This window comes from Strigops habroptila, chromosome 2, assembly GCF_004027225.2.
Source record: "Strigops habroptila isolate Jane chromosome 2, bStrHab1.2.pri, whole genome shotgun sequence".
Taxonomy (NCBI): Eukaryota; Metazoa; Chordata; class Aves; order Psittaciformes; family Psittacidae; genus Strigops; species Strigops habroptila.
In genome coordinates, this window is record NC_044278.2 from 31,586,502 (window position 1) to 31,612,245 (window position 25,744).

A 25,744-nucleotide genomic window follows, 5' to 3' on the forward strand; every position below is an offset into this window, starting at 1 on the left:
CTGGCCCCGCGCACCGTAGAGGGGCGGCGGGAGCCCTGCGCGGGCTGTCCGAGGTGGCCGCTTTTGCCGCCGGGCCCCCAGAGGAGGCTGAAGCCGCGGCCCCAGAGCAGGGCTGGTCCCCGTCCCTCTGGGAAAGCCGCCGTGCCAGCCACCGGCGGTGGGACGTTCCGCTGTACGGGCCGGCGCGGAGCCCCCGCCGGCCACCGGGCTGCCACGCCGGGACAGGAGCCCAACTACAGGCAGGTTAAACGTGGTAGACGCGGGCGAATGAGAGTACAGTGCCGGTACAGTGTAACATACAGCTGTACTTCGGTCCGCTTCTACAGCTGCATCATCGAAGTACTTAGGGAACTCGATTGTCCGACGCACTTTTAGTGTTTTCCTCTGCCCATTGGCTTGTTGACTACTCGAGAGTGAGGTACTGCTTTAGAACAAGCAAACATCCCCCCCACACAAAACACTTAACGAAACAAAAATCCATCGCATGACCCAGCTTTAAAGACACTACTTTGCATGACTACTCCCCAATTTTACTTCCCTGTGCGCGGCTAAACCAAATAAAGAATGCTGACTGATTAAAATTACCAGGAAGATGAAAGAACTGCTTTCTTAAAAGCTTAGAATAGCCAGTTCTGAGGCGAGTAAGCATACACATTTAAATAAATAATAATAAAAAAATACATATCAAACTCCAAGAGGGCAAAAGAGGAGAAGTCCTTTTCCAGTTTGATCATTACTCCTCATCCTGTAATTCCCTCTTGGATACAGAAACAGAGAAGCCAGATTCTTCCCCCAACCTTCAGTGTGGTGTGACAGAGGTCACAGCACGTGAAATTGGGCGAGAAAGGAAACCATCTCCCCTCTAAGCCCGAACTGGAAATACAAACCTACCAGCCCAATCTGAAACTTAATAAACACTCTGAGGTTCACTTAAGAGCTATTACACCAGTATTTATTCCTGCACTGGAGGTTATAATCCGTATGTAGAACATTGATCATAAACAGCTGCTGGACAATGCATTTGGTTTATGGAGAATATAAAAATACCAGTTGACCTACTGTCTTTTAACAAAGCTGCCCCTAGAAGGTCAGGTACACAAAACCATCTCCAAGTTTCATCACTAAACACAACTGTGTTCGTATTTCAGAAACCAACTTAACGAATTCAGATAAACATCTATCTTGAATTTACAAAATTCTGCTGTATCACAGTAAGGACTATGCTCTAAATAAAATTCCTGGGGTGAGAATGATAAAAAAATAGGTTCTTTTTGGACTTCATGTAGAAGCTTTAAGGGGAAGAAAAAAAAAAAATGAATTCTCTATACTTAGATAACATTCTAGATACCAATAAATAACCTCTTGGCACATAACAGCAGCAATGTGGTTGGAGAGAAGTGGTTCTCACCAAGTGCTGGTAAGTTGCGGGTCGGCCTCCCTTTTCCATTACTTCACTTCCATTTGCACAAGCATTAATGACACTAATGACTGTGACAGTGCAGCTGCACTAATTTCACCCTTCACCCTCAAAACACTCCTCCCCCTTCCAGATGTTACTCCAGTTCAATCCACTGGAAAACCAGTTCACAAACTTGCTATTTCAGTTAAAATGAACTGGGTGAGGATAAATCTAATACTCTTAACACATCTCCTACTGAGCGACGAGCTCAGGAATGACTAGGTCTTGCTGAGTGTCAGCAAGGGAGCCAGTGGGGCAGAGGGAGGAAACCCACAGTGGGGAGTGAGAAAGGAGTGGGATCACCAAGCGCCTGGTGCTGAGCAGCGGATCAGGAGTTCCACCAGCACAGCTCCAGTGAAAAGCAAGGCATTCAGAGCGGCCACATGTTCTTGTAGTCGGTACGTGGCCAACCAAGAATTGGCACATTTTTCCTGGAGAAATTTTCCCCTGTCCTCTACACAAGAATTATTTCTTATCAACAGCCACCTGAAATGTTCAAAAAATAGGAGATGTATTGCAATAATCAGAAACTGGTAAGGTTTAATCAGTGAGAAGTCTAACATTAAAGCACCTAGAAGTTTTAATCTGGAAGAACAACAGAAATGTAGCAAAAAGGTCTGGAATGTAAGAATCCTGCACCTCCAGCTTTTCACGCATAAAGAAAACAGAACAAGTGTTCGTTTGTTTTTCTATTTTATAAAGAAAACACACAAAAACCCTTAGGCCCAAGAGTTCACCTGCATTTCATATTCTTAAGTTTACAGTATAGAAGTCACATTGATGATGATAGTACTACCTGTCAGCAGAAACCCTCTCTTCACCAGCGCCAATAATATGCCTCTGCAACCGGCAACTATGCTTTTTCACTGGTAACTGGTTCTGGTTGCAGTTACCAATAATGCACGTACAGAACATTTAACGTCTGTACTAACACAAGTTGTAAAGTTACTAGCCTAGTGACCATTCGTTACTCTTTAGATGCAATGCCAGCATCCACTAGATTTTTATAGTGTATAGCATTATGTATAAGCCTGTTCCTATTGTATATGATTTCATACAGCATTGGAGATGTTTGAAATCTGTTCTTGAATGTTGCATGACCTAGGTAGTATTCCATTGCAGCACCCATAACAATAATACTCAACATACTGCTATTAACCTGTTGCGCAGTGTTTTAACTTTTTTCTTTTTTTTTTTTTTTTAAACTCCTTATATGTAATAAAATACCAGTAAAGACAAAAAAATTGCCCCTATAATGAGGCACATTTTGGCATCTGTGCTAAATGCTGCTACATGGGCAGGCAAGTGCAAGTCAAAATATGAAAAGGAGAAAGTCATCATCTAATCACATTCATAACTTTTTCATAGAAAAATATAAATATATTCCCTGAAATGTAGGACAAAGAAGAGCCAGCATCCATCATGAGTTCTAGTGCTATTACCATAAAAAAAAAGGAAAAAAAAAAAAAAGAAAAAAAGGAAAAAAAAAAAAGGTGGGCTGGCTTTTCCTTTTAAGGTTACGTTTCACAATCTACATCATCTAAACCTCTGTCATCATCATCGTCGTCACAATCGTCGTATCTCACAGTCCGTCTACCTCCATTCCGAGTTCTTATCTTAGAGCGCCGATTAGCTCTTCTATATTTGGTGTAATCCAGATCTTCAGAGTCATTTTCTTGGTTAGGTTTCCAACGTTTCCTTCGCTGGGGTCTTCTGGGAGGCTTCAGCGAGTTGGAATTGTTAATTTCTTTTCTAACCCCCTCCGATTTCCTTTTCCTCTTTCTTGTTTCTGTGGCGTCACTGTAGATACTGTTATCAGTTCCAGAGTCTGAATCAGAAGAACAATTGAAACTGGCTTTTGAACTCCCTGCAGTCCCAGGTGCTTCCACATTTTCTGATGCTGAGCTTTTTTCATCTTTCTTCCCCCCTGTTTCCGATTCTGATGATTCTTTGAACTCATCCAATAATTTTGATCTTTTGAAGGAAGCTCTAGTTTTTCTATTTGATACTTGGATACTTTTAGTTTCGTGTTTAGCTAAGTCAGTATCTACCTCCTCTTCGGAGTTGCTCGTACAATGGTTGTGGGCTGAAGCTGACTGACTAGAACTTCTCCAGTTTCTCCCATTTTCCATCTTGTGGTTTGTGGAATTGTCCTCTGAAGAGTCATATTCAAGATTTTTAAGAGCTACAGCACAGACAGTTTTGCGTGCCTGGCTGTAGTTACTATTCTGCTGAGTCACTTTTCTCTCTGCTTCAGATTCCGTTTTTTCATTCTCAGACTCACTAATGTATTTTCTTTTAGGAGCAGATGATTCAGGGCAGGAAAGTTTTTTTCTGCCAGAAAGCTGTTCTTTTTCGTTTTCAGACTTTAAGCAACCGTCTACCTCTGAGCTGCTGATCAGCTTCTTCCTGGATGCTGTAGACACACTGCCATGAAGCTGCCTTCTGTTCTTTTTTACTGTGTAAACGCTTTCTGAGCTTGATAATTCCTCCTTTGTATCACTCATTATCTTAATCTTATTAGCTGCCAAAGTGGCACATCTGCGTGGATTCTTCTTCTCATTAGACAGCTTTATGTGCTTCTTGTAGTTAATGATACATGTCCTGCTCCTGAGCACTTTCGCACTTTGTCCAGTCTCCTCAGATACTGATTCTGCAAAATAAAGATTTAAAAGTTTTTAGTAACTTGCATTCCTGAAATAATTAGTTTACTAAGCACAACACTACCACCTTTAATAAAATACACAAAACTTTTTCTTTTTTACTTCAGCTGTTACATGCAATTTGCCTTAAGCCTTTCCTAAAAATACAGTCAGCCAGTCCCAGGCTGACTGTATTTTTAACTTATTCTTAACTCTCGGGATTACTCTTTCACTTTGAGTTAATGAAATGGTTTCAAAGTAACATTCTTTAGCATCAATCTAGTAATTAGCTTAGAAATTTCAAATTACCTAACTTCACAAACAAATGCTGTTCTATTACTAATAATTCTGTCATTAAAAGCTGTATTTTTTTCCTAGAATGAACTTCTAAAATTAATCATTACAAATTTTAGAACTTCTTATTCTAAAAAAAGAGATAATAATATTTTATGTAGACACAAGCCTTGGATGGATTTCACAGTTGTTTCACATACACGGAGAACATTTAAATCCTTCAATTCCTTAGTGACTTGCATTCTAGAAAGGCAATTTGGAAAGGTGGAAAAGACTGCCCAGCCTTAACACCGAGTGCTAACTTAATCTCCTTTGGCTATCTGAAGAAATGAATGCTTAAAACTTAAAGACACCATCTGAACTATTCAAAGAAAGGCAGCTAAAACAAAAAGAAGTAAGAACGCACACAATGCTTTTAGCCAGGTTTTCACAGATAGGTGCTTAAGTGTTTATAGATGCGTGTTTTGATAAAAAAATCCTTTATCATAATAAAGACATTATGTGTATTTTCAAAATTTCAGAATCTAATTCATAAGATTAAATGCAAGATTATATGATAAAGGAGTCCACCCTTTCTGCAACACACTACTAGAATAATAAATCTATACTTTGTATACAGAATCTTAAAATAGGAGCAAATTTGTATAAAACTCATCTTTTTGTTTTTAATTAAAGATTTAATTAAAACTTAATAGAACTACACAATGAACATCCTAAATTGAACTCTCCAAAAGTACAAACAGACTGCGCAGGCAGGAAGAAGGAGGATTGAACAAACTCTACCACCCACAAAAACTGGGAGAGCATTGAGAAGAAAGGCAGCAAAATATGAAGGTCTTGTTTACCATCAAGTTTACCATTTTGACAAGCTTCCCTGGAGCTCATACCATCAAGCTCTAAACCTGGAAATCCATGCTGCAACTCTGGGTATGCATATCCAGCCATACCTCCAGTCAGGTAATCTGCAGAGTGTACTACCGTCCACAAAGTATTTCCCATCCCCTACTGGCCAGCTACACAACTTTTTAAGAAGCATGCTATATACTATATATCTGTAATATATATTACATAAAACAGAATATACACCATAGTACTATATATGCTATGTTTTATATAGTAAAACATACTATATTTTACATGTAGTGTACATATATATATTAAAAAATAACCAAAGCAGTTTCCACTAGTTAATTGTGTAGTAGATATGTAGTTATATAGAGCATATATTTATTTGAAAATGAATGTTATATAAATACATAAATACACATTAATATACATCTATATGCATATATTTAAATAGAAGCATGCATATACTTCTGCATGCAATATCTAACAATACCTAACAATAAAAGCCAGGTGTTGCATCTGTTGACTGCTGAGGAGAAAAATGAGCCAGAAAGGGCATCTGCTAATTTAACAATAATTACGTGACCACCTGCAGTAATATCCCAAATTAGCTTCAAGATTAAGAAGCTGAAATGGAAAATAAGGACAAGGGGGAATGGCTTTAAACTGAAAAAGGGGAGATTTAGATTAGATACTAGGAAAAAAGATCTTCACTATGAGGGTGGTGAGGCGCTGGCACAGGTTGCCCAGAGAAGCTGTGGCTGCCCCATCCCTGGCAGTGTTCAAGGCCAGGCTGGATGGAGCGTGGAACAACCTGGTCTAGTGAAGCTGTCTCTGCCCGTGGCAGGGGGATTGGAACTAGATGATCTTTAAGGTACATTCCAACCCAAACCATTCTGTTATTCTATGATAAACACTGTCCAAATTTACCTATCACTTCCTATACAGGACAACTAACATTTCAACAAAACATCAGGGGGGAGTAACTCAGAATATAAAGAAAATAAAATGCCTGAAAGTTACTTGCCTTTAAGGAACACTATATAGGACAATGGTATATTCCCCTTTCATGTGAAAGGGGTCTCAAACTTGGCCCTATGTCTTTAACCATCCTGGTTCTGGACATACTGGAAATTTACCATTAAGGTTTTTTTACTAAGTTAACAGTATACTGAGCCCTCTTGGCAGATGACTTTGCAATGAGACCCAAATGATGCAAGTATTCACTACTGTATTTCTTCCTTACTGACTTTTAAAGAGCATATTTCATGGCCTTGTAGAAATGTATTGATACTTGAGCTTGCTCCATGTTGAAGAGTTTCCTTTATATGGGGTCTCTTCATTTGATTTAAGTGTTTTAAAAGGACACCAGAAACATGACATTCTGCTGTGCACAGGAGTTTTGATATATGAAGCACATTCAAGTAAGATTTTAAATTCTAGAAAGCTATTAGAAGATTTTCCTCAATTTTTTTAAGTTTTAGAAAGTGACTATGGCAGCATAGTTCTGACAAATCTAGAGCTCAATAGCCAATTACAGAAATCCTCAAAACAAGGAGCAGGCCAAAGAAAGAGAATGTACTGCTCCTTTTGAGGTTTTCTGCTACCTTGAGTTGCATGCCATAGAACTCGTTCACAGCACCCTTTAGAATATTGCCTAGTTTAATGCGCACAACCTGAAAGCCAGCGTTTCTCAAATTTAACTGTCACAACACACACACACAGAGCAATCTTACTTCGGAACAGGTATGCTACATAGCTAAGCAAGTGCAAGTTAAATATGGAAAGAACGATCATGATTTAATGACAGGGTTTTCATGGAGAAACATATTGCCTGAAATGTATTAGAATGGCCAGCACAAGAATTGTGCAAAAATTCTAAATAGTACACAGCTACACCAAACAGTGCTAGTTTTCTCTCTGTGCTGTGTTTGGTAATCTCCCAGTTCCAAACCTGTCTAGACTTTTAGACACTGTTGTCATAATCATATCTTACAGTTCTCCTTCCCCCGTTAATAGTTATTTTAAAACAACAAGGAACACTATTACACTTTGTAGTCCAAATCCTCCCAGTCATTAATTTTATGTTATCTCCTTCATCTAGTCAGTATCAAGAGTTAGATCTATTAACTTTAAAAATTTTACCTTTTCTGATTATTTTTGTTTTTCCTTTTCTCTTCCTCTTTCTTGTTTTTGAAGAAGTTTCACAATAATTACTATTCTTGGAATCTGTCTCTGATTCTGTCTCAGAAACGTGACTGAAACTGGCACAAGCTCCAGATTTTGAACTTCTTGCAATTCTAGTTGGCACCAAGCTCTCAGAGACAAAACTTCTCCTGTCTTCTGTTTCAGATTCTGCTGTGTCCTCTAAGTCACTCAAGACTTTTGCTTTTTTTAAAGGAGCAACAAGCTGCAGACCAGTTGCTGTTCTGCCATTCCATCTGTCCAACTCAGAATCCACTTCATCCTCAGAGTTGCTCACTGCAGGCTTATTATGTGCAGATGTTGACTGGTCAGAAACTTTCTGATTGCTCTCATCCTCTGAATTATGGCTTTTAGAGTCATCCTCTGAAAAGTCTAGGGTGGGACTTTTCATTCTGGGAGATACAGAATGGACTGTGCCACGTAACTGTTTATGACCATTGCTTTGCCAGTTTTTCTGCTTCACGTGTACGTCTGTCTCAGAATCTGAAGTTCCATTATCAGACTCACTAACAAATCTTCTTCGTGGAGCTGATGAACCAGGTTGAGAAAGACTTTTCCTCTTAGTAAGCTGCTCTTCTATTTCTTTTTCACTTTCAGACTTTAGGCCTACATCATCCTCAGACCCCTCCAGTAACATTCGCCTGGCTGCAGCTGAGGCATTTCGGTGAGGCAGTTTTCTGTTTTTGCACCCAATGCCAATACTTTCTGAGCTTGAAACCTCTTCCTCCACATCACTCATTAGCCTTAACTTATTAGCAGCCACAGCAGCACTTCTGCGTGGAGTTTTTCTATGTCTACCAGTACTATTACTGAGTGACTCGGATGTCACCACTGAAGTATTTTCAGAGTCACTTCTATATAACCTTTTCCTGACAGTTTTCCTTGTATTCCCATTCTCCTGAAGAAGCGTTCCTGTAAAGAAAAGGAGATATTAATATCATAAATATAAGAATAGCAGCTTCTTAAGTCTTGCCAAATCTGGAACAGGTTCAACCCACACACATGACAAATGCAAAACACTCCTGGTAATAGTTACATGCTTTTTTTGTCTGCCAAGAGAAATTATTTAGCTATGTCATAAATTTCAGATTCAGTCTAGTTTTGTGAAAATTAGAACTTCTTTACAAATTATTGCTTTTACTTCAATTAAGATACAGAATCTGGCGAGACATTCCCTTTCACCAGGCTTTTGCTTTCCACTCTCCTCCCATAAGTACTGATTAAAATGTATCTTTTTAAGAGCTGAGTGTAGTATTTTGAGAGCTTCAGAACTACCAACAATCAAATAGTATCTTACATACACAACAATTTAAAAAAATACTAATTACATTTAGTTACATATATATACATTCGTGTCACTTGTCATTCATAAGCAAACTACTCAACTGTTACCTGTTTGTCTTCTCTGAGCAGCTCGATTTCTAGTTATTCTACGATTGCTGTTCTTTCTTCTACATACGCCATTGTGTAGTGGAGGTGACACAACAGCTGCAGAGCTTTCTTTGCTGTCTTCTGAGCTACTTGTAGAGGATGAAGAGGAAGTAGATGAAGAAGCCAAAGAACCTTCTATTTCACTTTCTGTTAGAAAGAAAATAATTGTCCATTAGAATTCTATACATATGTTAGCTTCCAGTTAAGAGCTACATTTTGCTGACCCAGGAACTCTTCAAAATTGCCTCATGATATTATCTTACAATACACTATCAGGCCTTAATATCTTACACGTATGCAACTGATAGCTCTACAAAATATACCACTCCATATTTATACAATGTTCAGTGATAGGAGGCTTCTTTAACCTGTATATAAGTTTGAAGTAAAATAACTCAGCTGTTTCAAATAACAGAATTGAGAGAAGCATGTTAAAAGCAACAACAACAACAACAACAGAAATCTGACAGATCACAGGACTAATGTTGTTTCTTGCTGATTTTTTGTCAAGCTGAGGTGTAGGGGAAGAAGGAAAAGATAGTCAGGCTTTTATGTCTTGTGGAATTTCCGTTATTTGCCAACTTTGGATGACAATTTTTATGTAACATACGTTGGCGTATAACCTGTATTTCATACAGTATCATTTATTAAATACACTACACCTTCCTCTACATCCCTTCACTACAACCACCTTCCTAGAACAGCTGCTTGAAATGAATAAATTCTATTATTCTATTTGATGAAATTTAAAAGCATCAAGTAACCATATGCTTAGCAGATCAACTTTTTCTTATTAATCTTACTCAATTCAACTTTGCTGTGAATCCCCATATAAAAGCTGAAAACAAACCAAATAAAAAACCCCACCAAAAAACCAAAACCAAACACAACCATCCACTTGACTGCAAAAAATCCACAAGACAGCTCTGCCTCCAAGAAGCAAACTATCCTACTGACAGATTTCCAATTAGGTGCGAGCTTTTCCATTAATAGAAGTTATATAAGCTTATCACATTCTATGAGATTTTAAAGCAGAAATTTCTATGTTTAGTACACAGATCTTTTTATAACATTCAATAACATAGCAAGTGTCCACAATTCATTAAAATACACAAAATTCCATATTACACAAAAAACATTGCATAGGAACCTTGTCTAGAAAATTTCATGTTACAAATGCAAACCTCACAACAATTTAGAATGCAATTGCAAATTATGGAAATTACAAGGGAAAGGAAACATTAGTAGACAATTCATTGGTAAGACCAAGATGGAAATCCTTATCTGAAACAGATGCCGTTTCTGACCTGATGATAACGCAGAACAGTTTGTTAACGTTGTGGATCTAGCTTTTCCATTCCTTTCAAAGGATGCCAGGCATGCAGAATCAGAGGATTCACCAGAGGAACTATGGTTGTAATTGCCAGCATTTATTTTATGGCTTGCAACACAGGCGGCTCTGCTTGAGGTAGGTTGAGTAAAAGAATCTTCCTGTTCAGATTCAATTTTTGCCTGAGACTTTAATGGTTTCTGCTTCAGATTTCTAATGAAAGAGGAAAGAAGTAAAAGCAACACAGGTTGTTAAATTATGAGAAATAATGACAAGTATGTACTTTAACAATACTTCTCTCTGAAAGCTTAAGTAACTGTATGCCATATGATTTTAGATTTATGGAAGGGTAGTTACATTTGTGAGCCAACATGATGTTTGACAATTTTAACTTTGACGAGGATATGTTTTAAGTAATTTAAGTAAAATAATAGTCTACACTCCTTGTGCTGTTATGTGAGAACAGACATTCTTTCTCTACTCTGAGAAACGAAGGAGTTAATACTGAATGCTTTCTAGGCAGCAATGTCCTTTTATTGTTTACCCTGAAATTTTAACAGCAGCCTCAATTTCTCTTGAATTCCCAGTCTCATTAATTGCACGTAAGCCTCAAACTAAGTGCTATGCATACAAACATTCTTCCACAATAAACTGAGTTCCAAAGACACAAAGAAGGTGTATCTTTAGAGAAAATCTACTGTCTAAAATAGTGTCTGTAGAGAAACTCACTGATGCGATTCTTCCTTACTGTACATGTTAGAGTGCAACATCATCTTTTCACATTCAGATGTACTGCTTTGTCAATTGCTCCCGTATGGTCACAGGTTTTCAGATATTCATCTAAGATGACAAGTTGTATATGCTCTTTTTGCTATCCAAGCACTCTCACAAATAGTCCCACACCTCAGTCCTGCTAAGCACCACTGACTTGTGTAAACAAGTTACATACAATTCTTCAGTTAAGAGCAGAAGTGTTGTTTCAAAGGAAAATTTCTTTCTATCCTGATGTGTGTGTGTTTATTTCTCCAGGAAGAAGGAGGAACCCAAGGAATACTCCCAGGAAAGCGTAAAGCTCATTGCCAGGTATGCCTGTAGCATAACCCAACAGGTATGGGTATATTTGAAAATGTACAAGTAATCCACTGAAATGTTAAGACAAGAAAGCCAAACATGGCAAAGAAACGTATTCTTTCTTTCCCCCCTCACCTTAAAACTCTTATTTCTATCCTTTCACTGCCAGAGGAGAAAGGCTGGACAGTAGCAGAAAGGTATAAACCCAGTTTCAACAGTTTACCGTATTTAGCTTTCATCCCATGTGCAAATTAAGAAAACAGGGTTAATCATGTCAACCACTAGTTGTGTCAAAAGATTGTTTTCCTTCAAAAAAGAAAAGGTATCATCTACCTACCAACAGAACGCTACAATAAATACCAATTTCTATGAATTCCATAGAACTTTCTTCTGTGCGTGATAAAACAGCGTATGCAGCTTTGCAATCTTTGTAACATATACAGCAAGTAAATCTTTGTTTCATTCCTCATTATTTCAGTCAAATTAAATATTGATTTCCTGACTGAAATATAAAAAAAAAAAAAAAAAAGGGCAAACAAAAAACCCAAAAAAACCAAACCCAAAAGCAAGAAACCCAATCTTTTCTACTCTTCAGTCCCTTTCGCTCTTCACCATTTCTATACTACAAAAAGAGAAGCATACTACTGCAAGAGGAGTTATAAAAAGTCTCACTGGAGAGGTGAGCTAAACATTTAATAAACCATTATTATTTTCTTCATAGACTAAACGTGACAGTCAGTATGAATATTAATCAGCTGTGATGTATCTCTGTATCTTCATAATTCGGTTACCTGAGCATCTTGGTAGGATGCTGCACTGAGCTTTGATTATGCAATCGTCTAGTATACCTCTGGTTTCTTCGTAGCTTTTCATTCTGTTTCTGACCATTTTTGAAATCTGAAACAATTCTTCTTATTTTCTCTTCAAATAGTGCTGATAATCTCAAGGTCATACTATAAATCTGGATAAGAAAGGGGCTTATATTAAATCCAGAACCTTTCATCAAACAATAACACTTCTAAAATTAAAAACTGTACAGAAAAGAAATAGAGAAAGAATGGCACATAATCCCATGTAATGCTAGATAAACAAGAAATGAACATATCTAATATTTTTATCATACTTCTCTCACCATCTATTCAACCAGCAGCTTTATCAAAAATACTGATACACAAACTAATTCCAAAATAATTTAATTAAGACAAGCGTAAAACCCCCCCCAATATTAACAGCTACCTTTGATTTTTTGTTTGGAGTATAAGATTTTGCATTACTGAATATTAGTCTTATATCTTTGCACAGTTCCATTGGAGTGTCATAATTTCCAGCTTCCAGAGTTTCTTTCACTGTACCAAAGTCCATTGGAGTGTCTATAATATGCCTGTAATCCTAGATAAAACACAGGAAAATAAGATTCAGGAAGGTACAATGGAAAAATAACACTTTCAAATTTTATCTCTATAATTTAAGGGTAATTAAAATGACCACAGATTATCTTAAACATCGACTTCTGTTTTCAGAAGCAATGCTTTTGCTGACTGGCTGATTTAAAGTCTCCACTACATTATCTCAAATAAACTCTTGCTCATTTACAAGGTAATCTTCAGAATTCCCAAAGGCTCATGATTTGATACAACGTCACATGCTTGCACATGCTGATTTCCACTTTCATTTCCCGAGTTTCTTCAATAAAAACATTTTTATTGTTATTTAATCAAAATAATAATATTGTTTTTATTGTTAATCAAAATGAGAACTCAGACTGCTGTAAGTTGTCATGTAATCCTCTCCTTGATGCATTTTACTATGAGAAAAACCAATCTGGTTTAAAAAACAAAACAAAACCCCAAAGCAAGTCAAAACACCTTTCTCTCCCGTTAATGAGTTTTAGAGATCCTCAAGATGTTTTGAAAACCTGAAGTAAGACCCAAACTCAAGATGTGAAGTTCATAGGAGAACAGTTGTATGCTTGTTAAGTTTTTTTTCCTTGAAAGTTTTTTGGGGTTTTAGACAAAAAGAGACCCAAGAGTTAACAAGAATACCAGGAACAGCTAAGAGAAAGAGAAGGAATAAACCAAGTTCACAGCTCAGGCTCAGTAAACAGGTTTCGTAGATAGTTCCTCAAGAAACTACTGTTAATTAAGAACATACAGATTAATCTAAAATCCTTTATTTCCCTATAAGGGACAGTAAGAAAGCAAGCAAGAAAAGAAAAACGATTGAGAGTGGTTTCAAACCATATATAAAGCACTAAGATATTTGTAGGCACCACCACTGCTCTACAGTGTGCTCTTTTGTGTTCTGTGACAACATTTTGATGGATGTTATCTTGATGCAGTAGAGTACACAGCTCTTAGTTCTAAGCACAGAGCAGAGCAAATTTCTTTCAGTGGTTTGGGACTAAAGTCATGAAGAGAACAAATAGCTCCAAGAGCAATATGGAGATCTTATTATGGTACCAAATGTTAGGAGGACCCCCCCCCTCCACCTCCAAAAAACCCCAACAAAACCCAAATAATATTTATATCTTATAAGATTAATAAGAACAACTTACAGGATATTGATCCAAATCAACTGGCTGTCTGAAAGGTTCAGAATCTTCACACTGGAAAATTAAATTCACCAGATCCATACACTGCTTCTTCCAACAGGTTTCATCATAGCCAGTTTTTACACTTTTTCCTTTTTTAAAGCCCCGGCCCTGAAATAAAAAATGCCAGAAGAAAACATTACTGAAATAGAGCAAGAAAAACTAAACCTGATGATCTCTCTGGGATTATTTCTGCAGGGAAAAATGCACTTCAAATCATATTGGTTTATAACAAAAAGGGCATTACTAGAAGACTTTTTCCTAATATTAATAAGCTCTGACAAATTGTACAATTTTCTTTTACTATTTTTCAAGGTATTGTTTTTTAATACTAAGTCACAAAAAATATACCTTGTGATACCAATTTATTCTCAAAAGATTTGACTAATATCCATCACTCAAAATATTTTTTTCCAAGCATCTCAGCTGAATAATACTTTTATTTCAGTATCACACAGGTAAGTGAAAACTGTTACACTAAACAACATTGGCCTCAAACTGGTAAGAAAGATTTTCCTATACAACTATACAGAACAAGTGTAGTAGCATTAGCACAGCAAACACCTATTTAAGCAAAGCTTGTACTTCCTTAACATCAGAAAAATTCTGTTCTATGATTGTTATAAAGCCAAGCACCATTCCCACAGAATTTCAATACAGTCCCATTAACCAGTTTTTCCTGCCAGACCCGATTTGGGTATATATGGTAAAGATTAGCCAACTCACTTTTCTTCTTCTGTATGATGTTCTTGGAAGACATTTTTCATCATTCTGCACAAAATAAAATCAATCATCTTAAAAATTATGTATGAAAAAACAGCTAATGGGTGCTCAAAGTGTCATTAGGTTTGATACTATCGTAAAAATAGATTTTTATTCTAATTTCTATCAATAAGACAGAAGATGAGCATATTAAAAAAATACAACATAGCATTTGAAAGACTTGGAAAGCAAGATCCTAGATACCACCACTGCAGATTCCCGACTCCAACTCTTATCCTTCATACAAAGGAAAAACCACTGCCAGAAATTGCAATGAGAAGGTACCCATCAGCTTTGGGCCTCAATGACTAAAGATTATCAGTAATTCAACTCACTGGTAATAAACATCATAAAACTTTCTGATTTTTGTTTGTGCTGAGTTTAGGAAACGACATCTTGTGATCAAGTTACTTTAGGTAAAAATAAAAACCTTACAACATGGAAGTACTAAGGCGATGCTGTAGTAGCAAGATCAAGAACTAAAATGACTCAGTATAATTTCTTCCCTACATATTAACTTGCAAGGGAGAGCAACTACTATGCAACTTTATTAAGTCTTGTTAGTAAATGCCAAATTAGAAATCAAAATGTGAAAAAGACTCAGTTTGGGCAGCTTTGGGTACACTATTAATAGGCCTACAGCACTGCAGATAACATTTACCGTGTAACAATGCTGCATATTTACGAGATTCAAGATAAATGCATGTTATTAAATTCTCAACGAGGCATGGAAATCTGAAGCACGATTCATATTGTGGTATACCGAGAAATCAAGAGCCAAAGCACCACTGCAATAGTTATACAACTTTTCAGCTTTTAGCATTTATAACTATATGAATGACAGTTTTTATTTTAGAAATAAACAGATGCATATAATTAAAACCACAACAAAAAACAGCTATTTATGTACTCTTATGTACTCTTTGAAATATTTATATTATGTTACTGCACATTAATATGCTTCAAAAATACAGTGCCACTCACGAAACACAGAATTGTTTTAGTTGATAGCACACAGTACAAAATACATATTTAACTTCTTAATATTGACAACTCAAAATAAGTTTAATAAATAATCTCCTCACATCATTCCCCACATTCATAATATAATCCACATTTAACTATGTAAATGGATAAATACACACAAACATGTCTATAAAAATAACTGAACAATTTTACCAAAAATATTTGAAGACTAGTGGCATTTTCTTACCACCATACATTACTGGAATTATCCACAAAAAAGCTTACCAGATCAGCATCAACACAATCTTGTTCATCATCTGTTGTGCTACACAGTTCAAAAATGTTTGTACAGTCCTGATCACTGTAATGCAATTAAATCTCTGTTACTGGAATAGCAAAAACATAGCTATCATTTTCCTAGATTAAACCCAGCCACAACCAAAAGCTCTACTTCTACTAGAAGACAGTAACTTAGAATTAAATGAAAAACAAAACTCAAGATGATGATAATGTCACATCTGAAAAACTGCTATACTGTGCATTTCAGAAGTAGTGAGGGGAGGAGGGTGAAATTAGCATTAGGGATTTGAAAGGTGACTTCACATCTGATCTACCTGCAGGAAGACTGCCTACACTAACTTCTTCCAAAATAATCCTCCTGACTGAACTGAGTCAGACAAGCTACCACAACAACTTCTACTCATGTGCTAGACAGCACAGAACTTACTTTATGGGTTGAGCTACTTTCACGTCAAGTGACATTTCAATACTATAAATACCAGTGAATGCTACTAAGGGAAAAAGTTAAAATGTCTCTATGCTGAACATTTAAGCATTTCCCCGGTTAAGATAATACTCAGAATTGTCCACTTGTCCTGCAGTGCACTGAAAAATACTAAGAAAACAAAAGAAGCAGTATTCACAACAAAGTGATGTTAAGATGCTCTCCCACCATTTCAGAGCACAAGCATTCAAGCAATAAATAGATTAAAATGCCACTTACTTGATAAACTTTAAGAGCTGGGTAGTGATCTTTTTCGCAGCTCTAGCAATAGCACTCCCAGGTTCATTGAAAGTCCTAGCATTGCTTTCAATATATCTTACTTCCCAAACCAGTGCAGAGATTCTCCTTAAAATTGAAAAACATTGCACCTTTAATACTAAGCTGAAAAGCTTAAAAGCTGCAAAAATTATATCTTAGCAATTTTCTGTCCACATTTAGATAGATGTTTTTTGTTTTAAATCCCATTAGACCAGTAGAAAATGCTACAAATTGAAGTTTTAACTTGATAGACATGAGCTAGTACAACTATATAATTTCATTTATATCATTTTTCCAATTCCTTATAATTGTGAAGCAGAGATAACCCCAAGTTTGCAGCTCTTTGCCTACAGAACATCAAACTATTTCCCAAAACATTATTTCAGCCTTATGTAGGAGGAAAACAACTACTAATGACTCTTTGCTGTATTTATAGACAAACTGAATGCACATCCAGATGAAGAACACCCTTAAATTTCTTTTAGAACTATACCCAGCACATTCAGCAAATCAGAACTCCATCATCACTACACTTCAGGTTCTTCCCTCTTTCTCTACCATAAGTGTTTAACATTTAAAATGCTGGTGTTAATATTTAACATTTCATCTCTGTGTTAAAGCCTATTTCTGAAAGTAGTAAGCGCTTAAGAGCTTAACCCTCTTCAAGTTCAAAGCAACTAAAGCACAGCACTTCAAAATCTGATTTAAGCCTTCAGCACTGACATAACTTTGTATTTTTTTTTAAACATTTACCGATTTCAAATAGCAAGTATTTCAAAAGAAAGAGTGTCAGGGTTTATTGTAACTCTAAAAACAGTGCCAGTGTAGGCTGAAATCAATTTCCTTAGGAACTAAGAACATTATTCATCAAAACTATTAATTAAAAATGAACACAACATTGCAGTTATATCAACCATCAGAGCCCTGCTACAAAGCACCAGTAATGCTGAATTCAGGTACTGGACCACTGGTTTTCAGAATGTTTGTAAAAATAATAATTGCTCTTACTAAACAAGGTTAGATTTTCCCACAACAGAAACTCAAGGCCACATTTGCCCTTGTTTCGACTGCTAGTACTGACCTGTAAAATCTGTTAGCCAGTCTTGTCCGAATGGTGTTCAGGTCTGTTGGATAAGCAATCACAGTACAGTACTTGGGATATGTACACAGGTCAACTGGACCAGCAAAAGCTGCCGAAATGTCTGTTAAGAAACAGCAAGATTAATTTAACTATTTCAAGGCTTGCATACAGATGACAAGTGAGCCAGGTGCTCAATTGCTTCTTGATAAAGCCAATGATGTATACAAATATAAAAATCTCAGTAGAAACAGAAAGAACTGCACATAATGTATGAACATTTCTAGTAGTTTATCATAGAGAATTTATAAAGGATACCGCGGATATTCTAGGGACTTGTTTATAAATGTAATGTTAGCAGAAAACTACATAAAGTTTAGATGACATGCTCACCAAGAGTCATAAGCTGATCAATACCACTGATAATCCGTTCACATGCTTCATCACGAGATCTCATCCCCCACTCCCCTTCTTGGGGTTTGTATAGTAGCTTCTCCACCTCTTCAAATGTCACGGAAACACTAGCTCCTAATTCTTCAGGCTGATCGACTGAAGAGCAATAGCAAATAGGAGAGGGTAAGGAGTGAGAACACAAAACAAGATAAATTGTGAAGCGCTTGCACTTATCAAATACTCATATGCTCAAAACTGACAAAAAAATTGCCTTAAAGTGAAGTTTGAAGCTAAGACTACGGGGAAAAGAAGTACACAAAATGCATTTAATAGCAAAGGTATCCTTTATTCACCTTTTCTGCAGTTCTGAACTTCCAGAAGTCCCTTTCCTCTCTTTATCTAAGCACTAGACTTAAAAGAGGACTTAAATTCAGAAGAGCTGTTTATGTGCCTTTTTTTTTTTTAATGCATACCCTAACTTTCACAGGATTGTAGCTTAATGAGTTAATTTGTGCCCCTAACCTTTAACCACATGCGAGGCAGGCAATATACTTTGTGACATTCTTCTTGGTATTAACAACAGTGATCTTTTGGACATTTAATTAAATATTTGTTTTGAACATGGCAGATTAATCATTTCAAGGCAGTAAGAACTTGCAGAAATTTCAAGCTGTAATGTATGGTTCTGTGGAAGGAGTCCACTTTCAAAGACTAATGCAATCTGGCCAGTGCAGAATGATTGAGTAGATAATGTGTTATCCCTAGTTATCTTTCCTTCTTCCCAGATTGTTTTTAGTACATCTGCAGTTTTTGCACTTTCATTGTTTTTGAAAAGCTGAGTTCCTCGTTTCATTTGAGCACTTGAAGAAGAACAAACATTTGAAGGTTCCTATCAGACACTGTGGGTAGGCAACAGCATTTCTTTGTACTGATTAGAACAACTGGAATTAGCAGATAAATTCTTTTTATTAGCAGATAAATCCAACAGTATAAAGCATGCAGGCTAACAGTAAGAACTTCCATTAGCATATGAGAGTCTGTCCATTAAAAATGAAAGCAAGAAAGAAGATAGAGTCCTTTCCAGTGTTATGATGACTGTAATCCATGAATATGTTACATACAAATTCTAAAATACATTTCAGCTACAATACTGTAGCAAAAAAAAAAAAACAAACCACAAAAAAAAAAAAAAAAACAAAACAACAAAACAAAACACAAAAACCAACAAAACCCACAAAAAACCCAAAAAACATCAAACCAAAAACCACCCCAAGCTTTAGTGGGGAATCTTCTAAGTTTATGAAAAGGACTGTTTTTTCCTTCAGCTGATAGGGTTAGTCTTAATAACCCCTGTTCATTATTGCATTGACAAAGGCCTAAGTATTTGTTATCCACTGACACAGTATTAGAGATGAAGCAGTTCTTCAAGAAACAAATGGATAAAACACAAAAAGGTGCTAGGAAAAGCTGAAGGGGCAGAGGTGACTCACTTAGATGACCCTTCTAATTCATCTTTGAGCTAAAACAAATTCTGCAACCAAACTTCCTGAAGACAACACTAAGAGAAAGCAGCAAGTAATGCTTCCACACTTACATAGGGTTGTGTCAAGAACTCAACATGGTATCTGGTGCTCCATTGCATAAGTGCTCAAGAGGGATTTTCTCCTGCAGGAGTAACAACTAAAGCAGAATGACAGACTAAAACAAACAAGACTCTGTCCTTCTCAAGCAGCACAAATATTTCTGCTTCGTGTTCTTTGCAGCACCCTGGTACATGTGACATAGAAGACTTGTCATAATTCCTGGCATGTCATGTATATTTTCATAGTATGACCATATGGCCTAATCTAATCTAATAGAGTAAATGGGCAACAGAAATCTGCACCCCCAGAAGGATGGTGGCAGTGCTTACAGTACTGGTACAGACAGTATATGCAACAGCCAGTCCACACCAATCATGGACTACTAAGCAGGATGCTGAAAATTGAATTTTCAGGTCCATATGCATCAGCTTTTTCTCGTCTTAACAGCATTGCCTGTGACAAGAAAGGCAGAAAATAAGGAGTTCCGAATTGTCTTCAAGCAATTTTTGTTCTTCCTCTAGCCTAGTGGCTGCTGTGGTACTTATCCTTGACCTGTTCAGAGCATGTTCTTCTCAATTCTTTGGCCTTGTAAACAAAAGACATACTAGCTTTTAGAGCTGCGTTTTGTTTTTGGTTTTTTGGGTTTTGTTGTTTTGTTTTGGGCTTTTTTGTGGGTTTGGGGGGTGTGCGTGCATGTGTTATTGTTGTTTTGTTTTGGTGTATGTGTGTGTCCCCAGTTTTTGTATGGTAAAGTCATAGCTCCTCAGATCAATCAAACCTTAAGCTCTCAACATAACAAAGTAATAACTTATTAGATCAAAGAAAGAAGTTAAAATTTGCCTCTGATATAGCCAGTAAAGGACGACTTACACATTTAATACTATCCAGATTTAAATTAGCATCTGTAGGATGTCTCTATCATTACATTCAGTGTAGCAATTTCAAGAATCGTAGTTCCTTTATGCTATCAAATGTAAGCAGTTGAGAACACTACTCTTTATATTTCAATCCTTAGGAGGAGGAAGTGATAACTAATACACTGATATAAACAGCAACTTAAGCCATAGTTAGTACACAGTGCTCAGAAGAAACGGATACAATTTGTCCTGCTAACAAAAGAAATCCTGACTTAAGTTCCTACCTAACACTTGTGAGCCTCTAGTAATATGACAGTCACTCAGTGACATATATGGGAAGCATTAACCAGTTCACAATGAATAAGAAAAGCTTCTAGATGTTAGGAGGAGACAGATGCTGGTGATGAGAAAACTGAATGTTTCAATTAAATCTCTGCGTGTGTAAAATCAAAACCCTGCTGATTACTTGTCTTCTATAAATTAAAATGTACAATGATTTCAATATCACATTTTGATTTAAGACTGTTTTGCAGAATTTGCCATCACAAGATATGACTGAAGCAGCCATCTAACACTTCAAAGATTAGACAGTCAGATGACTACTGAGAACATCCACATGTGTACAGTATACTCATATTTAAGAAATAAAAAAAACAGTGTAAGCCCTTCTGGTGCCTGGGAAACAAGCCAACTCCTAGCAAAGGTTATTAAGAAAATTAGTATCTTTGACAGCTTATTCAGTAACTACTCCCACTGCTTCACAAACTTTCCCTCCTCTACTCAGCTGGTACTGACAAGCACTGGAAAACTGAGTTGAATAAGACAAACCAGGAACGCAACTGTTTCATTTACAGTTAATTTGGATTTGACCACCAAACTTTATAAATCGCTGGTTTTAAACTATATGCAGTAAGGACTGGCTGACTGGAAGTTATTTTATACATATTCTTCCCCCATGCCCTTATACTATAATGTATTACAAACCAGGTTTTTTGAAACTAAAGATGTATTTGAAACTTGACATTTTGGAAGTAGCAGGTTTTACTGCATAAGCCAGAGCTATGCATTTAAAGTATTTCCTTCAAAATTGCTCTGGAAGATGCAAAGGGGAAGTAAAAAAAAAAAAAAAAAAAAAAAAATAATGAAAAAAGGTATATTCAAGGTATTTCAGCAAATCTGAAGCAAGACTGTCTTCAAGAACTTGCTCGCCTGAACACACAAAACCACCCTGTTGACATTCTCTATAATTTAAAGGATAACTATTACCTTATCAGTTCCACCTGTTAAGTAGATATGCACAATGGATACTCTACTTGGACGACTTAGTGGCAAGAGTTATAAGAAAGATAGGAATCATCTAAGGTCCACTACCTGCATGGAATGAAGGAACTGGGAAGAGGGAAAAGCACATTAAACTGTTTTATTGAGTTTCTACCTACCATTATCAGGCACTGGTTCCATGTCCCATGGGCTAAGTTTTTCAATTTCACCATTGTCCCATCTGGCGGTCGCCAAGTTGAAAAAAAAAATAAATTTAGGTTATCTTGACTCAGAGGTATTCCTCCAAGCAGATTTAAATCACAGCTATATTTAGGTATTAATAAAAATATACTATATAAACATGCATATAAACAAAAACATTAGCTAGCAATCAGCTGCCACAGTGCAAAAAGGAAACATCAGAATGAATTTCAAATTAAGATTTGGTTTAATGCTCCTGTGCTCCTGATTTGGCTATGTGCGACTTACTCAATATAGAAATCAATTTTACAAAGGCCATATGAGAAAGTTACAGAACACAAATAAGCCTTACACTTGGAAAAATAAGATCACCAAGGGCATGATACAAGAAAAAGCACAGGGGAAAGGATTTTTCTTTTTGCTAACCACAACAGTAATTGCGCAAGTCTGTGGAATGTTTCAGAGAAAGAACAGTAAGTGAGGTATTTGGTATATTAATATTTCATAAGGCATGTCAGATTATGGCAAAGAAAAGATTAACTATAAAATGAAGAAACTAAATTAAGTAACAACCAAGAGGAAGCAAAGGCAAATAGAATTGATATTGACAGTGCACTTAACTATTAAGTATGAATATAATTTTAAGATATCTCCAAATCCTACTACGTTTGGGCAGATTTTTACATGTTTTTAACAACATAAAAAGTACCCATGAATTTTGGTATTTCAAAGACAAGGAATGCCTGATTGGATCAGCTTAACGCCCTACTGGCCCAGCTAGACCAGTAATTTGTCTTTGAAACTATGACTGGGAGATGCTCTTTACAGAGACCGTATGATCCTGGTACAAGTCAATTCTACTCATACTTCAGCATTCATGATCACTGTATTCCTCTAGACATGTTTGTGAACACACCCCAGCCTATTTCCTTTAGTACCGGTTTACCTTTGTCTAATACCTTTTTGAACCTGCTAACACTGTTTCCACAGTTTCCTGTGCAAATATATTTCCAAAGTTCACTAGCCCCAATGTTAAAAACCAAACCAACCCAAACTCATTTGAACAAGTCCCCTACATTTTTCAACATGCACCTCTAGTTCTGTCATTACAAAATTTGGTGACCAATTCTTCTCTATTCACCCTGCTTATCACCTTTATGACTTTGTGAACTATGAACGCACCCCTTTCAGCCTTCTCTTCCATCTGAAGAGACAACTTTTTTTTGGGTCTTTACCCACAAAGTATCTGCTACATACTCTTACTCATTTCAGTTGTCCTTCTCCATACCTTTCCTGAAGTCATTACACCTTCCTTTAAATGCTGCAACCCAAAATGCATCAAGACATTAGCATACCACAGTGCTAGAAAGCAATGAGCAAATGTCCTTTATATCCTTTCCGATGGTGGCCAACACCTCGTTGTTTTTTGTAGCCGTCACTGTACACACAGATGCTGTTTTGAGAACTGTCAATGACAACCTCAACATTCCTGTCTTCAGCTGAACCTGCTAATGAGCTCAATGTCATATAAGCATAAATAAGACCATTGTTTCCTCAGATGTCCTACCTAACATACATCTGTGCTGAAAATCATCTGGCACTTTTTTTACCCCATCAGCTTTGAGGTCCTTCTGGAAGTCCTCACCTTTAGGGTGATATTTGACTACTACCTGAGAACACAGAATAAAGCTGGTGCCAGCACCAGTTCCTGGGGCAGACCTCTTCTCTAGCCTGAAATATGATTGCTAAGAACCACTCTTTTGCACCCTATCCTTTTATCAATTTTCAACACATAGAAGTGTTTTGTCCAATCCTCTGTCATCTTAGTTTCTTTAACATCTTGTCGTGGTTTAAGACACATCTCTTGAAGCGAAATATTGTCGAGGGCTTCTTAAAAAATCCAAATACACGCTGTCCACTTTATTCATATGCTTACCAACAGAAACACTGAAGTTCAAAAGGGGTAGAGGCACAACTTCCCTGTATAGATGCAGTGCCAGCTCTTTCCTACAGCTGGGTTTATCCTTACGCTCAATAGCATTATTCTTTATTATAGGCACATACCAGAAACTGAAGTCAAATAGATCAGCTTACAGCTCACCAGTTTTCCTCCAGAGCCTTCTCTGTTAGCAGGAGCTACAATAGCAATCTGCCAGTCCTCTAGCACAGGGTCCAACTGTAGAACAGTTTGCAACTCTGCCAGGAGTTCCATATCAGAGTTCTTCAAATGCCTGGGTGAGTGCCATCTACTTCTTATGACTTAATAAACTTAGGTATTTCATCTAATACCTCCTGTGTATTTATTTCAAACCAACTGAAAATTAAGACGATCATCCTTATAATATTATATAACTAAAACTCTGCTCAGGCAAGAACACCTCTATCATAATGGATTACCCATTGACTCTAGGAAAGATTGATCCAGCCACATTCAGCCTCTTTGACATTTATGAACTAACAGAGTTCTGAAGGTTCATCTATTCTGTTCTCCTCTCCAGTTAATGTATGTACAATACTTCAGAAGTTGTTAGTATTCATAAGCATATATACTACTTCATAATATTGTATGAAAGATTTTAACAATACAGTTCAGTACAGCATAAGCCCCATTTAGTTCCGCTTAAGCTCCATTCATCCACACAACTTAAGTAACAGTAACACAACTTAAGGATATATAAAGCTGCTTCTACTACACAAATACCTATTTTTGTCTGGCCAATAAAATAACAAACCATCCCATTCATACATCTACTATTTATTTATTATCTATACAACAGTGGTGGTGGTAATTTGAGATGATTCCTAGTGTGATAACCTGGTTACTGATAAGACTTCTAACTAAGTTACATGGCAATTACTGCCCTTCATTTTACTCAAATGTGGTTTCCCATGCTCTCCATTACTGAGTTTTGAAGCTAGCTTTCAAAGGTTGTTTCTGGTATAATATAAAAGCACTTCTATTCCAATAAAGGTCTTCATCTCAGAAGTGGCAAGGAATAACTGCAGATGGCCAAACTGAGCTGGATTAGCAAAATTGTACCATCTAAAGAAGCATAGTAACCCAAATCCTGAGTGAAGAAAATAGCCAGCACATTGCATTTTTTCCAAGAAAGAGTCACAGCCATTTGTACTTAGATTACTTTTCCCCATTTAAGCAAATGTAAAATTTGTTTTTAAAAATTTGTATTTAAAAATCCCTTTGTATGTAAGGGATGTATACAGCATCCCTTGCCAAGTAATGTATACAGCATATGAATGCAAGTTACAAAGCTACTGCTGCTGAACCACATGCAGATTCTTGGGTAGACAAGACTTAAGATTCTTGAACAAAGGACTGTACTTAAAAGAAGAGCTAAGCACCCAGCCAAGTTGTAAAACCAAACTATACCTGAAAAACACTCCAAATATTTTCATATACATATTTTAGGAATCTTCTCTAGAAGAGTTGTTTGTGAGTCAAGGTAGAACAAAGTCACATTCTCTACAAAAGCAGCACAAATCTTTAAAGAGCTCTCTTTTGAAAGTGGCCTTTAAAGAGCACTGCATTCCTTACCTATTCAATTATTAAACTAACTTCAAAGCAATTCTAGACTTTCCTCTGTTAAAGGCTGGTACATTAAAATACTGAAATACCCTTTGGAGTTCACAGAAGAAAGGAGTCTAGGAAATTGACTACAGGCTCTTTTTCATAACCGGAATCCTGATTTTTAATTGGCCAAGAAAACAACCAATAA

The 25,744-nt window shown here is 36.7% G+C and overlaps 1 protein-coding gene across 2 annotated transcripts in view; it reads right to left on the reverse strand.

Moving 5' to 3' along the window:
* Positions 1–1,973: 1,973 nt before the first annotated feature.
* Positions 1,974–25,744, reverse strand: part of BRWD1 (bromodomain and WD repeat domain containing 1) — a 55,579-nt gene continuing 31,808 nt past the window's right edge. Inside the window, exons 29-41 of one of the 2 annotated variants that reach the window (XM_030477537.1) lie at positions 21,989–22,050; positions 18,110–18,265; positions 17,720–17,840; positions 16,600–16,725; positions 15,882–15,957; positions 14,595–14,639; positions 13,833–13,979; positions 12,515–12,667; positions 12,070–12,239; positions 10,185–10,420; positions 8,839–9,024; positions 7,387–8,358; positions 1,974–4,112 (exon numbers count right to left, since the gene is read on the reverse strand). In XM_030477537.1, the coding sequence (XP_030333397.1) occupies positions 2,977–4,112; positions 7,387–8,358; positions 8,839–9,024; positions 10,185–10,420; positions 12,070–12,239; positions 12,515–12,667; positions 13,833–13,979; positions 14,595–14,639; positions 15,882–15,957; positions 16,600–16,725; positions 17,720–17,840; positions 18,110–18,265; positions 21,989–22,050 (3,586 nt within the window). In that variant the 3' untranslated portion in view covers positions 1,974–2,976. Of the gene's footprint in view, positions 4,113–7,386; positions 8,359–8,838; positions 9,025–10,184; positions 10,421–12,069; positions 12,240–12,514; positions 12,668–13,832; positions 13,980–14,594; positions 14,640–15,881; positions 15,958–16,599; positions 16,726–17,719; positions 17,841–18,109; positions 18,266–19,703; positions 19,775–21,988; positions 22,051–25,744 lie in introns of those variants that run through there. The other variant, XR_003990273.1, reaches the window with a different exon arrangement.